Source organism: Gopherus evgoodei, chromosome 4 (assembly GCF_007399415.2).
Source record: "Gopherus evgoodei ecotype Sinaloan lineage chromosome 4, rGopEvg1_v1.p, whole genome shotgun sequence".
Lineage (NCBI taxonomy): Eukaryota > Metazoa > Chordata > Testudines > Testudinidae > Gopherus > Gopherus evgoodei.
Window position 1 is genome coordinate 115,967,990 of NC_044325.1, and position 17,937 is coordinate 115,985,926.

The 17,937-nt window shown below is 47.9% G+C and overlaps 1 protein-coding gene across 2 annotated transcripts in view; it reads right to left on the bottom strand.

Annotated features, from left to right (window-relative positions):
• The window catches only part of PNPLA2 (patatin like phospholipase domain containing 2), a 49,889-nt gene that overhangs the window by 2,552 nt on the left and 29,400 nt on the right, over positions 1 to 17,937 (bottom strand). Inside the window, exons 2-8 of one of the 2 annotated variants that reach the window (XM_030560670.1) lie at positions 14,618 to 14,850; positions 14,276 to 14,341; positions 5,407 to 5,616; positions 4,355 to 4,415; positions 2,960 to 3,136; positions 1,974 to 2,106; positions 889 to 1,011 (exon numbers count right to left, since the gene is read on the bottom strand). In XM_030560670.1, the coding sequence (XP_030416530.1) occupies positions 889 to 1,011; positions 1,974 to 2,106; positions 2,960 to 3,136; positions 4,355 to 4,415; positions 5,407 to 5,616; positions 14,276 to 14,341; positions 14,618 to 14,850 (1,003 nt within the window). Of the gene's footprint in view, positions 1 to 843; positions 1,012 to 1,973; positions 2,107 to 2,959; positions 3,137 to 4,354; positions 4,416 to 5,406; positions 5,617 to 14,275; positions 14,342 to 14,617; positions 14,851 to 17,937 lie in introns of both variants that reach the window. The other variant, XM_030560671.1, reaches the window with a different exon arrangement.

Below are 17,937 nucleotides of genomic sequence, written 5' to 3' on the forward strand. Positions count from 1 at the left end.
GCTCTCCCCAAGTATCTCAACACTAGAGATGGCTGGGAATTATTTGACAAAATCGTTTTCTGCTGGAAAGTCCAGATTTGTCAAAACGGAAACTTTCCATGGGAAAGTTCCCTTTAGTTGGGAAGGTTTCCTAAGTCCAGGATAGAATTTCTGAATAAAGCCAGAGACAAAGAAAGAGCTGTATCCCAGAATGACCAACAGCTTGGTGTTTCGGGCATTCCGTTGGGAGACCCACGTTAAAATTGCTGCTCTGCCCGATTCAGAGTCAAGACTTGAACCTCGGTCTCCCACATCCAAGATGAGCGTCCTCCCCACCAGGACTCCCTGTGAGGAGTCTCTCTCTCACAGTCACACGCACCTCGGTTTTGTTCCAGTGCAGAATGGGAATTTGTTTTGAAATCTCCAAAGTTTTCGTGGGACGAGAAACTGGTTTCCCACCCAGCTGTACTCCATTCTGACCTGGAATACCCTGGCTACCCTAGTACTGTCCCATGCTACTCCAGTCATAGGCTTCTAAGCAGAAATGGCACTTGAGCTGAATTATCTTCAGAGGAAGCCTTGAGGCTCCGGAGTCCTTAAGCTGGCAACTGCCATGCAGACGGGCATCACTGCGTCTTCTATGAAATGGAGCCGGATGAACAAGTGAGTACAGCTTTTATACCTATGGTACCTGAGCGTTTCAATACAGTATCATCCTGGGAGGGAGGGAAGGAGGGAGAGAACTTTACCCCAGGACTAAGCAACCCAACAGACAAGGTCTCTTGATTTGCTCCAAGTCGATTCAGTAAGAGTGACACAGCTGAAGGTGAAACGGGTGTCCCCCCCGCCACAGGCCATACCCACCCCTAGATGGCTGCAGAGGGAAGGCTGGGAGGAAAGCAGAAGAACCTGGCTGAGAGATGGCTTCCCAGTTTCTTCTTGGCTTCCCTCATGAGATAGGTGCATAGATTACTCGTCTGCTCCTTCATCCACCTAATGTCCTCAGGGACATCTGGCAGCCATTCCAGCAACCTGAACAGGAGAGGAGGGACATAAAGAGAACAATTAGCTGAGAGGCCACTTCTTCAGACATCTTGCAGACCCTCTAGTCCTAGCTCAGCAGGGCCAATGCAAGACCATTTTCCAAAGCTTCATATCAAATGACTTGAATGATAGCGCTTCCATCACTTCATTGATGAAGCACACCCTAGTTTTGCCTGGAGCAACAAGATATACATGGATTTCTCCCCTGGAGGCATGACAGTCGGCAGCTCCTTTATGTTGCCATTTCATGCAACTTTAGTTCATGAACTCCATGGAGGAGGTAACTAAGAGATGAAAGGCCACTTCACATTCAATATTCTATTCCCTATTCAATCCCTGAATTCCCTACATTTTTAAGCCTTCTTAGAGGTTTGGAAAGTGGTTTTCCTCTGCTTCTATTGCCTTCTTCCAGCCAGAAACACTGTTTTCATGCAGTGAGTCAGTGCTTTACACCAATACTAACAAACCACTGGGACTTGTTGCTCTCCCCTTCTCCCTAGGGTGGCAAAATAAGGTCAAAATTCAAATCCAAAATTATCCTCCTCTCCCTCCCTTCCCCAATCAGACCACAATGGCATGTTAAACCTTCTAGGACTCATCCCACCCCCACATTAACAATCAGGAGGGATGGGACTATGCTAACGCCACCCCTCTATACCCTAGTTTTGCTCTTGTTTCCTTCCACTCCCGTATTAGCTGCTGTGGGGAAGTTTACTACAACTCTCAGAGCAAGTTTCCAAAAACACCCAGCTCTCTTCAACCTAGTGAATCAGATGGCCTATGGCTGAAGTCCCAACACAGTGGCCGACAAAGACTACTTCAGTTCCTGTCCTAAGCAGCTGTTGTACACAGGAGGGCTGGAATAGATCCTCGCCCTGTCCTATATCCATGCCCTAAAGGCCACATCACATGCTACACAGCGCTACCAAGCGAACGGGTGGGAGGTTTACCTGACTGTGAAGGAGACAGCTGATTCCACAGGCAGTGTGTAGGGGAGCATCATGGCAGAGGCCAAGCGCACAGGCAACAAGTTGGTGATGCCAACTAACAGGCCCCTTCTCTCAGTGCAAGCTTCCAAAAGGGCTGAGGATAGAGAACAACATGGGTCAGACCAGATACATGGCAAATGCAGCATGATTGTCCACCACCCCCTCTCCAGTGCTACATGAGCTTCAAAAATTACCCCCCTCAGGGAAAGTCTCACTCAGAGCATGTGCTGTTTCAAACGAGGAGATAAAGAGTTCAAGCATTTGGCTTCACCTGGCTCATGAGGAGCAAAATCCAGAAACCTCCTTTCCTAGTGAGTGAGTTCCTGCTCCAGCTCACTTAGGCCACATCTGTATGACGGGGACCCTCTGGCAGAGCTAAGTGGCGTAGAAGCAACTGACAGTGACAGAAGGGTTTTTTCCCGCAGGGTAGCAACACCACCTCCCTGAGAGACAGTAGGTAGGTCAATGGGAGCATTCTTCCACCAGCCTAGTTGAGTCTACATTGGGGGTTAGGCTGACGCAGCCACGGTGCTGGAGGGTGTGGAGTTTTCACAGCCCAGAGTGCTATAGCTGTGTCAACCTAACATTTTAGTGTAGACCAGGCTGTAGTCTCTATGGTCCCCCAGAAAGTGGTGTGCAAGCAGAACCCACTAGGCAGGATCTGTTGCACATGACCTCCTGCCCCGCTCCTTGATGCCTAGTCTATACATAATGTGTGTCCTGTATGACTCAACTACAGACTCTGGCTTTTTAGCTCAAGGTGTAGAGGTTCCAGGTTTTAGCGGAGGAGGTTCTCCAGTTCAATATGTGATACATCAGCTAACATGGTGGTCAACAAGCAACACTCACATCCCAACAGACCAGTGAGCTATGCTGGTCAGCTTAGAGAGGAGAGAGTTTTCCACTGGAGCAGCCAGAAGTCTGCACTGTCCTCCTAGGGACCATACCTTGGTTCAGTCTGGGTGGCAGGTGTTCAAAGATGTGGTCTTCGACAGCAGCCAGGGCAGCGTTCTCCCTCAGCTGGTCTTCAGCTCCTATCTCCTCCTCCTCCTCTGGGTCTCTCTCCCCTGAAGAGTTCTCAACGGCAATTAGAGGGCGTGAGGGCCGTGGGCGGTGAAGGAGCCCTGGGGAGGGAAGGTGAGTGGTGGGACTGTGGCAATTTAGCCAGTTGTTTTGCTTGCCGATTGGTTACCGTGCTAGATTTCACCTCATCTGATGCCACGAGGTGGGGGATTAACATTACAGCCATGAAATAAGCTTTCTATCACCAACCGCGGGCAGCCATTTTGGCTACCCGTGTTATGATGCATAGCAAGGTATATTAGATACCTGCTCACCTAGGGAACGATGTGAAGCTGGAGTGCCTTTCTCAGCCAGATAAGCTAACGCCTCCCAGTACACTCTAGAAATACCGTAGGTTATTGCTCTCATAACTTTTTTATTGCTCTATATTCGAGTCATAGGCAGAATTCAAACCCATACAGGTGTATCAGACCCATGCTTAATCCAAACCTCTCCGATTTACCGTATGGCATAGATCCAGCTCACCCTGCAAGACTCTACTTAATTGTAACTTCACCATTGGCAGACCCTGCCTATACAAAGGTCATTTGCGCCAGTGTAACCACACTTCACTGGTGCAGGCCTCCCATACTGATGCACTGTGCTGGTAGAAAGCACAGCTTCCCACCAGAGCTAGGGTGACCAGATGTCCTGATTTTATAGGGACAGTCCCAATTTTTGGGGCTTTTTCTTATATAAGCACCTATTACCCACCACCCCGTCCCGATTTTTCACACTTTCTGTCTGGTCACCCTACCCAAAGCAGCAGCATCCAGTAATGTAACAGAGACACTGCCTTTGTTTCCTTAAAGTCCATTGGGGCCGGGGCGGGGGGCAGGGGGGCATACAGGACAAAATGAATGAGTAAGCTTGATCTGCTATAGGCTGGCCGCAAGGTGGCACCATAGGCACATGCAGCATGTCATGAAAGCAGTGTTAACACAGGATGCCAGTAAACTTGGAGCAGGAGCGTCTCTCTGCATCAAGGCAGAGGCTACTAGAGCTCTGTTCCCTAAAGTGCTGAGACACACTTTTGTTTATTTAATTGCTTACAGGCTTTGAAGCGTCAGAGGTCAAATTCACACCTGGTGTAACCCCGACTTCATTGCAGTTACACTAGGAACCAATTTGGCCCCGAGTTTTCCTGCATATCCCTCCCCAGCACCAACAACTTACAGTTAAACCCCATGGCCTGGCACAGAAGGGGTTAACCGAGTCAGACAGTATCCCTTTAACATAAGCAAATGCAGTCAAAGCAAGGAGGTAGCCTGGTGCCTTACCATTCTTCTTCAGGAAGTGCAGCGCATCCCGGTAGCCCTGCTTGCACATGTCCCGGAGCACCTGCATGGAGACACAGAGTGGGTCTCTGGGGAGTTTGAGTGCAAGGTTGTTTGGTCGGGTGGAGTGTGGTGCAGATTTCAATCCTGGGCTGGGATTTCTAGAGGAAATGCAAGAATTCTCTCCCCATCCTGCCCCACCTGATCAGGAGGTTCATTGCTTATCCTTCCCCCTCTCACAAACTCATTCCTGCCAACCTCTTCATCTGCTCCCCACCCTGGCACTTGAGCAGCAAAGGGGGGAGAGAAGGGTCAAAAACAGTCTTGGGGGCAAGGGGACACCATGGGAAAGGAGGCACCACCTGCATGGCCATTTGCACCTCAAGAGCCAACTCTCTCTGATCCAAGTTCACAGTGGTCATGTCACATCGATGCATAGCACTAAAGTATTTCTTGGCCTCCCTGGTAAGCTGCTCTGATTGGTAGGTAAGTTGTGGAATCCTTTACCAACAGAAGCCAGGACTGTCCACTGGATATCTGCCCTTATGAAGCCCTCCAGAGAGCAGGAGGGGGGTGGGCAGCACATGTGAATCAGAGAGAGAGAGAGACAGCTCACGCTGTCCAAGCTAGTCATGGCACTTGTACCAAACAAGCACACTCAAAATGACAGTGCCTATCAGCTGGTTGAAGGACAGTCACTCTGAGTCACCAATGGCAAGATGATGCTTAATCCTACGCCTAAAGGTTCCAGACTGGCTTTGAAAATGCAGGGGCGGATTGGTCCTGGGTGCATGTCCATCCTTGTTCAGAAGTGGTACCCATTTCTTGCATGGTGCCAATTAAATCAAAAGCCACCCACAGGAGGATATTTTCAGGGTTTCCACCAGCGCCAGGATTCAGGATTTCCCAGGAGGAAAAACACCAGTGTAGCTTGTTTAAATGGTGATGGGATGGACTCCGGGGGCTTAAATGTCAATGCAAACATAGGAGCCAGAGCTTTACCCACCAAGCTGCGGTGCACAATCAGCATTCTGCTGCCCCAACAGGGCGCTCACCTGAGGCTCTGGAGGGAACAAGGCTTTTGAGAGGCGGTAGAGGTTGCGAAGGTTGAACTGGATGCTGGTGTTGGTGACTCTCAGCTCATGAATGTTTGTGGAGCTGTCCCGGGGGCAGATGTCACTCTCGCCTGAGAACGGAGACACCGTGATAGTGTTCTTCAGCTCGTATTGCGGCAAGTTGTCTGAAATCCCTCCATCAACGTACCTCTAGAGGGAAGGAAACATAAATGATTGATACGGTTTTTCCACCCCCACCACTCCCTCCATAAGCCAGTTTCTATCAATGCTCTGCATCCCTATTGTGCATACTCACAAGCCAGGAGAGTACTACAAACAGAGTTTTCACTAACAGTGACTGGACTGACAGCCATTACTTCCCATCTAGGAATTTCTTGATTCTTTCTAACTGGCTTTTTCTGTGCCTATTCACCTGAGTGAATTTTTAGTCACACAGGAATGTTTGTGGAGACAGGAAAAAGGTCACCCCTTGTGAATACGGATTCAAAAGTATTTGCACCAGAAACCATAATCAGTGCTCTTTGGGGGCTTGGGAACCATCCAATCAAGGAGCAGAAATGACTCAGGTGACCAATCACAGTGCAGGTGGCATTAAGCTAAGCTACATTCACCATGACTAGTTTGCAAGGAAGTCTGTACTTTGAGCATTCCTATAAACCACACATCTAATCATTTTAGAACAAATGAGTTAGTAAATACAGAAGCCTGCTGGTGGATTATTGGGCGATAAAAAAAATTAAAGCATAGACTTTTTGCTGCCAATTTGTCTGCTCAGCTGTAAAAGTCACATACGTGCCCATTTAAAACCCTTTTAAAGGAACCCATCGGCTGGCTAGGTTTAGCTTTGGCATAGGAGTGGAATAGGAGGGTTCTCTGGTTTTGCGCACAATAAACATGCTCTTTTAATGGCGACAGTTACTGCTAATTATCCTTGGTGGAGAGACAGCTTTGGCACATTCAGATTAGCTAACTGGGTCAATTCAAAGCATCCTTTTGCTTTGGCACAACCGTAGACTGAACAAGACGACTCCCGTAATGTGCCTTTGTGATGGCCCAGCAAGGAGTATCCAGATGCTAAAGGGATATGTTACTGGCTAGGCTGACAGAGCAATAAGACAGAAGAGACTCCTGCAAAACAACAAGGTAGGAACCTATAATCTCTCAGATAAGGCTCCCATTGACTTGCAGAGAGCTGCAGGGTCAGCCTCGGTGTCACAGACCCTTCTGTCTGGGCAGCTGACTAACAAAAAGGAATGCCTGGACCACAAATAGTTGGCTAGAGCAGAACCCAAGCAAGACTAAGGAGATGCTGGTAGGAAGAGGGAAATGCCCACGCATAGCTCCATTGAGCAGCCCATTAAAAGGACTGCAAGGCTGAGAGCAGACTAGCATAACAACAAGACCTTTTGGAAGTCAGCCCAGCCCCTTAACAGGACACTCGAGTTCTGGCTCCCTTTTCTGACAGGCCCATAACAAGGGTGGATCTTTTGCTGTGCAATGCCGGGGAGGGTTGGATGTTGGGGGTGGGGGAGAGGAGAGGAGAGGCAAGAGAAAATGTTTTACATTTTGTTCTCTCCAGCTGGAAGGGAAACAAGTGGCTTATCTCTGCACAGCTCCCATCAGCCCCCTGCTGACACTGTTATTAATGTCCTTATGTAACAGGCCAGAAAAAATTCTGTCTCCACAGATGGCCTTTCACCTACTTCCATTGGGGAACACACAGCACATGCTGAACTTCTCCAGCAGGCTCCCAGGGCCCTGGTGAACAAGTTCACCTGCATGGTTCCTACTCCCGCCTGGACTGAGTGCTTTTGCTCACCAGGTGATCTCATGGATCGTGACTCTGGGCTGTACAGCATACTCCTTTGAGATAGCCCAGGGTGTTGCTTTCCCCCAGGTTTTTTATTGTTAAGTTTGCAGGGCAATTCTGATGCAAAGGCCCTAAAAGTAAGAGTTCAAGGAGAGGCTGGATTCCCCAACGGTTTTTACAGGCAATGCATGCAATGGCTCCAACAGCAACGCAATTAGCGAATGGGCTGGGGGGTGTTTACTGAGTGGACACTGGCATCTCGACACACCAGATAGGTGGAACTCGGTAACTGTGCAGGAGTCAGCAATATCAAGGTGGGAGAGAGATAAAAGAGGGAACAGACAAAACTCAGGGGGGAAAACACAGCACGGAATACCAATAAATGACCCTTGCACAGGGCACTGCCTGGGCATTAGTGAACCCAGCCTCAAGACGCTAGGGAGGGCCCTGCAACTCCACCTGGTATTTCACAAACAGTTCTCCTCTATCCCCAGCCTGAAGCCAGCTGCAGCTATTCGGTACCATTCCCTACCCTGGCAGCAGCTCATTTGAAGGGTCCCCCTGTACAGCCAGAGGTGGAGAGACATGCTAACCCCACAATTTCAGGGGGAGAAGGGAAGGCAGGAGAGTAGCTAGAGGAGTCTGCTTTACAATATGAGAGGTTGCTGAATGTTTGACTACCTTAGGCCAGGGACTATCTTTTTGTTCTGTGTTTGTACAATGCCTAGTACCATAGGGTTCTGGGTCATGACCACAGTTCCTAGGCACTACGGTAGTATAATAAGAGTTTAGACCAGTTGTTCTCAACGAGGGGTACACATATCCCTAGGGCAGTGGTTCCCAAAGTGGGGTTCATGAACCCCTGGGGGTTCGCAAAATATTAGAGGGGTTTCTCGGGAAAAAATTGCCTAATGGCGGACAGAGCTGTCCCTGGGGACCCCAGGTAGCATGGGGCCAGCAGCCCAGACCCCTGGACTGCCAAGAGCTAAGCAGATCAAAGCAAGCATATCTATCACACTGAGGAGATTTAAACTTCAAGACTCCATATAAGAAATGTAAAGGGAGGTGGATATTTTTTGCTGTTTTTAAAATGAAATAGGCAACTAGTATTGTTTTTAAAATTATTATGAAGAACAAGTTTAAGCTTTGTTGTTACGTGTGTTGTTTGCCTGGACTGCTCAAGACCTGAATGCTTGTATAGGAGGAACTCTGAGTTGGCTTCCTAAATACCTTCATACTTTTTCAAATCTGATACTCCTTGATGAAACATAAGAGCCTTGTCTTATAACAGGCTTATTCAAAGTGATACAAGCTATGAAAGTGAGATCTTGGAAAAGTGTTCCCATTTTCATAATGTAATAAAAATACTGTAATGATAAATAATAATTAGTGTGTAATAAGTATGTCTCAAAAACAAATTTTATATTTCCAAGATCACTGCTTTTATAATTTATACTCAGGTAAAGGAGAAAATCCCTGGAAATATTTATTTTTAGGAAGGGGTTTGTGAGATTTGACATTTGAGTGAAAGGGGTTCACAGGTTGTTAAAGTTTGGGAACCACTGCCCTAGGGGTAACACAGAGGTCTTCAAGGAGTACATCACCTCATCTACAGATTTGCTTAGTTTTACAACAGGCTGCATAAAAAGCACTAGCTAAGACGGTACAAACTAAAATGTCACATGACTTGTTTATACTGCTCTAGATACAATTCACTGAAATATCAGAGGGATAGCCGTGTTAGTCTGGATCTGTAAAAGCAGCAAAGAGTCCTGTGGCACCTTATAGATGAACAGACATTTTGGAGCATGAGCTTTCGTGGGTGAATACCCACTTGCATCCGACGAAGTAGGTATTCACCCACGAAAGCTCATGCTCCAAAACATCTGTTAGTCTATAAGGTGCCACAGGACTCTTTGCTGCTTTTACAATTCACTTAAATGTAAGTACAATATTTATATTCCAATTGATTTATTTTATAATTCTGTGGTAAAAATGAGGGTCAGCCATTGTTCTTTAATAGTGTGCTGTGACACTTTTGTATTTTGTGTCTGATTTTGAAAGCAAGTAGTTTGAAGTGAGATGAAATGTGGGGGTATGCAAGACAAATCAGACTCCTGAAAGAGGTACAGTAGTCCTGAAAGGTTGAGAGCCACTGGTGTAGACCATGACACTGCCAGTGGTTTTGTAGCCAGGGTGAAGAAGCAGATGCTTTCCTGCAGGTGGCAATATAAAGTAATGGCTCCAAAAAAGGGTGTTTTACTGCTGCAAAGGTGATGGTGCAGTGGGTCTCTTTCATCAAAAGGAACCTATATGCGGGTCTACACACCCTGCCATCTGGTTGACTGCTACTGAGTGTTCCTAGTTCAGGCTCATCTGCAGAGGCACCTTTGCCACGGTGCCCATCTCTAGCCAACACTACTCCTGTGCAAACCCAGCCTTGCTCTACACAGCCTATTCTAATCTAGGCTCCAAGTCCTTCAGAAATCCCCCCTCTCTCTCTTCCTACCCAGCTAGACAGGTTTGCTCTCAGTCCTTAGGAGCAGCCAGGATTGGGGCAGGGCCAGGTGTCTCAGTCAAGGGTCCTCTTTTGTGGAGAAGGATCGATCTCTGGATCCCATCCAAGGCATGTTACAAACTCCATTTCTTTCCACTGGCCAACTGGCCAGGAGTTAGTTCTGGGCCCCTTTTCCCTCCTTTTATGTCTCATCTCCCCAGAACCTGCTGCCTCAGCCGATCTCATAGTGGGAGCCTACTTGTTTGCGTAGCTCACAGATACAGCGCACACCCAGAGAAGACTGGGTTGGTTGCTTCTTTCCATTTTCACTGCTGGGAATTGGAATTGTCATGCCCCTCACTTAGCTCCTGCTGAAATGGAGCCATCAGCAAACAAGGGCACAGCAAGGGGCTGTGTTCAACCCCCCTCTCCCCCATTGCCCCAATAAAGGGAGACCCATGGAATTCCTTTGGATGCACACCAGGAAAGCAACAGGCCCAACCCAGCAGGGTGAGGAATGTTTAGTGGCTGGTGGTCTCCTCAACAGCAAAACCGGGAGCTTTTACTGGGAGAACTGGGACCGAAGGGAGCAAGGAAAGGAACTAGTCTGAAACCTGGTCATAGAGAACACCCTGAAATATTCCACCTGGTGACATGGCTCTTCCTTGTCACCGGCCTACGCAGCTCCCATGGAGCCTGTGGCTGCAAGGCCCAGGCCGTGTTCGGCATTACAAATAGGGCCATGGTGGGTGGGTAATTTTACATAAGGTGGCTTTTGTTGGGTTAAGAATATCCAAGAAATGTCTTTGCTGTCTCTGTCCCCTCTGCTACAGGCACTAGGGCCAGAAGAGCTGCTCACTGAAGCACAAATCATAGCCTCCTCATATACCTCCCCCTGAATATTGTACCTGCTGCACAGTCATGGGCCTGCTCTGGTGCCAGCAGGATACTGGCACTGACAGGTGGTTACAGCACCACAAGTGCAGGCTTGGGACATTGCTGCTTTATGATAGAAGGAGGAGAAGCCTCTAGAGCGCTGAATCACACAAGAAACAGTCTGAGGGGCCTAACAGTGCAGGAACACTATGAAGGACTTATGGGAGATGCACACATGGCCTACATGTTGTTATACCTCGCAGGCTGTAAGGGGAGTCCCTGGGCTACATCTGTCTGAGTAACTACTGGGGTAGTTCTGCGAGATGGGGGAAGAGATAGGGCTGTGCAGTTTGATGACCTGATTTTGTACTGGAGTTGTCAGGGTGGGCTTGGGAGCAGTGTATTGTGTATGAGCATCTGTAGCCCTTTTCTCATATGCTCACGCACTCTTTTTGCCAGGGTGGCAAGGTGGTGCGTGGCAAATGGTGACCATGTCCTTGCTGTGTTCTCCACCTCTCATCATCAGCATGCTGGGTGCCATGAAATTCAGGTGCTAAGTATATTCCCCTCATACACACTAGAGAGTTAACCCTCCAACTCCAAAGGGTATCCAGGAGAGCCACAACCATATTGCAGGAAGTGGGTGTGGGAATACACTTCATTCCATCTGTCCCTCCAAATAAGAGACCTTGACCCCATGAAAAGTTATGTTCTTGATACATCAGCAAAACCAAGTGGCAAAAAGACAAAACATCTTTAACTTCCAAGAACACAGCTCATCCAGAACATTAGAGGGAAAAAAAGCCTTGAGTATTTAATGTGGTTTTGGAATGAAGGGTTTTGGCAGAGATGCGCCACCGCAGAATGGCACAATCAGCAAGTTCTCATGCATCACCAACCAGACCCAGCATCACTCCCCTCTGCCATTCACATTCCCTAGGGGTCAGCCTAGGCACATGCTACCACTTCAATCACTTCTCTGAAAGGGCAGCAATTGCTCGGATTAGCTTTGTGCCTCCTTCCTCCTCCCTGCCCACACTGCTTGCATAACAAAGAGGGAGACATCTATGCCCTATGAGAGGGAGGCTGGCCTTGTAATGGAGGCACTGGCTGTGCACTCAGGAGAGCTGGGTTCAAATCCCTGCTCTGATACAGACTGCCTGTATGACCTTGTGCAAGTCACTTCAACTCTCTTGGGCCTCAGTTTCCCATCTGTAAAGGAAGATAACACTTCTGTGTTTGTTTAGGCTGTAAGCTCTTCAGGGCAGGGACTGTCCTTTGTGTGTAGGAATAGTAAGTACTTGGACCTAGAAAGGTGCAAAGCCCAAGGAGGGAGAGAAACTGTCCAGGGTGATCCCCACCAGAGGCATCTGAAGAAAGCAGCCATGTTTAAACAGAAGCCCAGGACAAATGTGTTCACAGAAGAGGTCTCAGCCTGTGGAACAGTATCCCCACCAGAAATGGTAGAAAGAAAGCCTCCTAGGTAAGTGATCATGAATTAGACCAGACAAGGCACTTGAGAAAATCCTACAAGGGAAAAGCCGGCGGGAAAGAGGTTGGCTTAGATGACTAAACCGACTGGATTATCTGCAATTTCTATCACTGATTAACCAGGCAGCATTCCTTGGGAATTTGGCAAGTCCTGTGGAGTCAGGCCAGCTCTACCAGGAAGCCAAAGCAATAATCTGATAAATCATCAGGTGTTGGTAGGGTTAGGTGTCCACCCCAAGTAGACAGGGAAAGTGAGAGCAGCAGCAGCCGCCATTGCCAGGTCTCCAGGATGATGACACAGCAAATTCAACCATACGGTTGCCCTTGGCAGGGATGGCGCTAACACCCTAAAGCAGAACAATTCCACTGCTATACATCATTGGCTGCAGCAAAAGCCTTAACCTCTGTTCTGTTTTTGCAGCTAACCCGAGCCACAGGAGGAGTATTACATACAGCAGGTTGCACTCGCAGTTTTGCAATGCAGTTTCCTCCCAAGCCTGTTGTAGCAGGTCAGCACATTCCACTTCCTATGAACAGCTAGGCCCAATCCTGGCCTGTACAAGATAATTCTGATTCACCTCCCATGCCCTGGGCAGCATTTACATAGCAAGAGACGCACTTCCACCTCCCACCCCTTTTTCCCTTAGGGAATCCCCCTACCTCTGCCCAGTTCCAACTAACACTCCCCAGTTAGCAAGGAGGGAAGAGAGCCACTCTGGCATTTTAACAGACTCCCCTTGTTATGGCACTGACTGAAGTATGATTGTTGTTTTAAGGGCTTCTGTGTCAAAACAGCAAGGAGCATCAGATGACAATGTCCCAAGGCAATTCACCCAGCTCAAGGACAGCTATTAAGGATAAAAGCAGCCCACATCTGCTAACTGGGCTGGGCTTTGTAGGCCTCACACTTCCAAACCTCCAGTACAGAGTAGCAACTGGTTGATCATAGCCATGTCAGGTGATTTCTCTGCACCATAAGAAAATGATTCCATAGGTTGGGGCAGCCAGCTGTCTCTCCACACACACACAAACCCTTCCTATGGACATTTTAGTCTTTCCTCTGCTGGGCAGGGGTGGGACTGAAGGCATTAAATATGTTCCAAATTAATTGCAGCCACTCAGAGAAGATGCCTGATTATCCTGGTGGGCTGCTCCATGCAAATCTCTGCCAAATGCGTAGTGGCGGTCAAACAGCAAAGTGCATAAAGAATTCAGTAGAAGATAATGAAAATGTGAAATCCTGATATAAGTTAATGCCATACCCTCATCTGGAGTATCCTGTTCGGTTCTAGTCACCGTATCTCAGGAAGGCTATAGCAGAAACAGGCATTTATAGAAGGTGAGAAATAGTTAAAGGCGGAGATTTCCAAAAGGACAGACTGAATGTCTATTTTAGAGAAGAGACATGAAAGAGGTGTACAAAATTAAAAAAAAAGAAAAATGACAGAAAGGAGTTAAAATAAGGTACTCCTAATTTCCTTCTCATAAAACAGCAAGTGGCTCCCAATGAAAGTGAAAGGCATAATATTTCCACCTAACAGAGAAAAAATGATCTCCCAGTGCATAATTAGCCTGCGGAACTCCCTACCATGAGATATCACTGCGATCAAGGGCTTAGTAGGATTCAAAAGGGATTAGATACTTGTACTTATAATGAAGATAACCACAGTAGCAGTTGAAAGGATTAGAGCTTGTCAGCAAGTGTTCCACGGAAAGTTTCTATGATTCTTAAAATTTAAACATGGCCTCCAGGCAAGCAAAAACTTCTTGGCTGAAATTTTCCCCTCTTGTTTTCAGTGGAAGTTTATTTTCAAAGTAAGAAAATACTTTGTGAAAAGTTTTGTTTTGTCAAAAGCCCATTGAAAAAGGACTGATGGAACATTACCAGCCAGCTGTAGGTAGGACTAAAAACATATCTAAAGAATACAAACCTTCAGGCTTCAGGGCATAAGCTAATCACTCACTGATGGGGTTAGGAAGCAGCTTCCATTATGGGCAAGGTATTCCATAAATAATTGATCTCAGAGTTACTTGCAACTCTTTTAAGTATGTTACCAGACACTGCTGGACTCAGGACTAGTGGACTATCAGCATGATCCGTCATGGCTATTTCTAGGTGTCTCGCTGTTTTGCACACAACTCCTCACAAGGGGAATGTCATGAGGACTACTTACCACGCCCTGCAGGCTTGGCGGGATCAACCCACAGTACACCGGGATGAAGGTGCTGCAAACACAGGCCTGAAAGAGAGCACACAAACCCAGCATAAGAGATAGGAAATATTTTTGTAAAAAAGCCAGGCTCAGTTCTTCTAGTGGCTCAGCCACCTGCTGGATTACTTGAAGGGAGATGGTCTATCGACCACCAGCAACCTGTTCAGATGGTCTTGGCTGTGGTTGTGCTCTAACGTGACAGAATTTTGGAACAAAGACCAACTCTTCAGCAATTCTCCGACAGAGGAGGGAGCCTGCAGACATCCCCATTCCACTGCTCAGGTGATAATTTCCCCACCTCACCTGAATCAGCTCCTCTTTGGAATTGAACTCCGACAGTATCACATTCTCTCCATCAGAGACCCGCGTCAGCGAGATGCCCAAGCGTCCTCTAGCCACTTCGTGCCCATTGTCCGGCAGGGTCTTGTACAGGCAGCTGCGGATGATTTTCACCAAGTTGAAGGATGGGTGTAGAGGGCCTAGGAACCTCTTTCGGGCTTCTTTTGAGACCTGAATAATATTAGCACCTGCCTCACCTACAACCAAGTCAGACAGCAAAGAGTTAGAAGATGCACCGTGAAACTCAAGGCAGGTAGTCTTAGAACCAGGGAGAGGAAAAACCTCACACAGCGGACAGTCACCTTGTGTGATGGGAGGTCACTGAGACACATACTGGAGCCAGATTGGTTAGTTTTATGACCATTAACAACATCTGTAATTATGCAGCTTAAGATAGAGGTAAATGAGACGCATTCTTCAGAGCATCAGGTGATCTGCCTTGAGATTAGAAATATTTCCATCCCACCCCACCTCTGTATACTGCACTGCCTGGTTGCACTGGTGCATTATCCCCGTAGCACAGACTGAGTCAACCCAAGAGGCCAGTCCTTAAGACAACACACAGGTATCATCCCTACTGGCTCAACTTTACTGCCATCCCATACATTCCTGCAGGTAGAGCAAAGTGAAATTTGGCATTTCAGTCCTGTGGGAAATTGATATTTCAACACTTGTTTTCATTCCCAATTGGGACAAAAATTGGAAATCAAGGTTATTTTTAATGGAAAGAAAAGTTTCTTTACAAAGTTTTATTTTGGAAGTATCAAAACATTCCAAGTCAGTTTGACACAGCATCCATGTAAGAGGCAGTTGTGCCTTACAGAATTTGTAATTCTGGTATTCCTTGTCCCCATTCTCCCTTACTGATTAGGATCCTTGGCTGCACTATACCTTCCACGATGTACCATGTGACTTGGTCAGAGGGGAAGTTGCAGTGCATCATGGGAAACAGCTTGGTTCAGTTCAAACTGAAATGTTCCTATTCAGGTGAAATCAACCTGAAACATTTTCTTCACACACACACCCCGACTGGGTGGGAAGGGGGTTAGTTTAGTCAAAAATGGAAATTCTGTGGGAGGTTTCAATTTGAAACTTTCATTTTCTCTTTAAAACAAATCATGGGCAAAAAATTCTGGACCAGCTCTACTTGTGGCTTGTTAACTGGCATCTGACAAGCCAAGCCTTGGGGATAGGATCAGTGTTATACAAATGTCACCTCAGTTAACTGCATTGCCTATCACATTCCCCTCCTCCAGATTGCGGGCAAATTCCCCTTATTTTTCATAGACTATCAGGGTGGGAAGGGACCTCAAGAGATCATCTAGTCCAACCCCCTGCTTAAAGCAGGCCCGATCCCCAATTAAATCATCGAACCAATTTTTGCCCCATATCCCTAAATGGCCCCATCAAAGATTGGGCTCACAACCCTGGGTTTAGCAGGCCAATGCTCAAACCACTGAGCTCTCTCATTCATCTGGTTTCTGTTAGCCTGACATGTGGGGATAAGCTCCACAGTTTACCTAGCCCCTCAGCTTTCCAGTATGGCCCTTTACTAGCCAAATGTAGGTCTGGCAGGTGCATCTTTATTGAAACCAGCTGCTGGGCCACCCCTGCTTATGCCCGTGGACAGACCTACAAGGAAGTGCCTTTTGAGGGAAATTGCCTAGCTTAGACTCAGACTCAGACTTTAAGGTCAGAAGTGACCATTATGATCATCTAGTCTGACCTCCTGCACAACGCAGGAATGAAGTGTCCTGCTACTAATAGAAACAGCGAGTGCTTTCTAATCATAAATTATCCTCACAACTCTGTGAGCACTACCCACATCTCAGATGGGAAAACTGAGGCAGGGAGGTATAGGCCACCACTTTCCAAAGCAATAGGTCTTTAAAACTTGTATATCGCAGTTATTTAGGTGCCCAACCAGAGACACTTGGGCCTCAATTTTCAGAGTGCATGTGTTCTGCACTTCTGTAGATCAAGTCCTAAGGCTTTCAGGTCAGGCACCTAAATGACTGAGGTACCTAAAATTAGCACAGCTTTAGGAAAAAAGTTTGGGGCCAAGTGATTGCCTAAGACATTGGAGAAAGAAAGAAGGAGAGAGTGCATGCAAGCGCATGCTCATGGCAAAGCTGAGATTCATACACAGTAAGCCCTTGCTCCCAGAACTCTGCTCAGACCCTACCTCTCTAGATTTACCACTTCACCTTGCTCCCCCTTCCACACAGATTGGAGATTCAGCCTCTCCAGAGGGCCAGAGGTCAGCTGGCCACCAAGACCTCGTATGTGACCATCAACCCATATCACCAGGAAGGCAAGGAAACAGACACTAATGACCCTAGGTTGGACTTGAATGAGGGGTCTAGAAAGGAAAGGCTCCATATCCCAGGTATTTTTTTTGTATTGTGGGAAAGGGTAAATAATGCTTCTCTAGTCACTTACTCCACCCCATACCTATTAGGTTTCTGGGAACTGGGCGGGCGGAAGCCTGCCCATGGCTAACAGATCCCCGCTGCCCCCCAAGCCTAAGGGGAGGATCTACAGGACCTCAGAACCCAACTGATTCCAGGGGACAACTAATAAAGAACAGGGGCAGTAGTGCAATCAGAGGGTCATAAGAAAGGAGCCTGACGGGGACACCGAGCAGAGAATCCCGGACAACGCCCACTGCTCCTCAAAGGCATTAAGGGAGCCAGTGGACGCCGCCCAGAGGAACTCTGCCCAGATGCGTGAACGAACTAAGGATCGGAAACAAGCCCCACAGTCACAGGAGTCCCCATCAGCCAACCTCCTCTCCCTGGTTGCGTAGATGGCCATTTTAGCCAGGGCAAGGAGGAGGTTGACCAGGAGGTCCCGCGACTTTGTGGGGCCACGGATAGGGAGTGCATAGAGAAGGAGGGGAGGGGAAAAGTGAAGCCAGAAACCAAAGAGTATATTGGTGAGGAGCTGGTATAGGGGCTGCAACCTGGCGCACTCTAAGTAAACGTGCGCCAGGGAATCCCTCACGCCGCAGAAGGGGCAGGTGTCTGGGACAGGGGTAAACCGCGCCAAATACATGTCCCTGCTCACAGCCCCATGAAGAAGCCGCCAACTGATATCCCTGGCGGGCCTCGGGACCAGGGTAGAGTACAGGCTGGCCCACGGGGGCTCCTCACCTTCCAGAGGTGGCAGGAGGTCCCGCCACTTTGTGTCAGGGTGGGACACGAGGGTGAGGAAGTGAAGGGTGTGGAGCACGAGCGTGTAGAGATGTTTCCTTGGCGCGGTTTGGAAGCGGACCGGCTGCA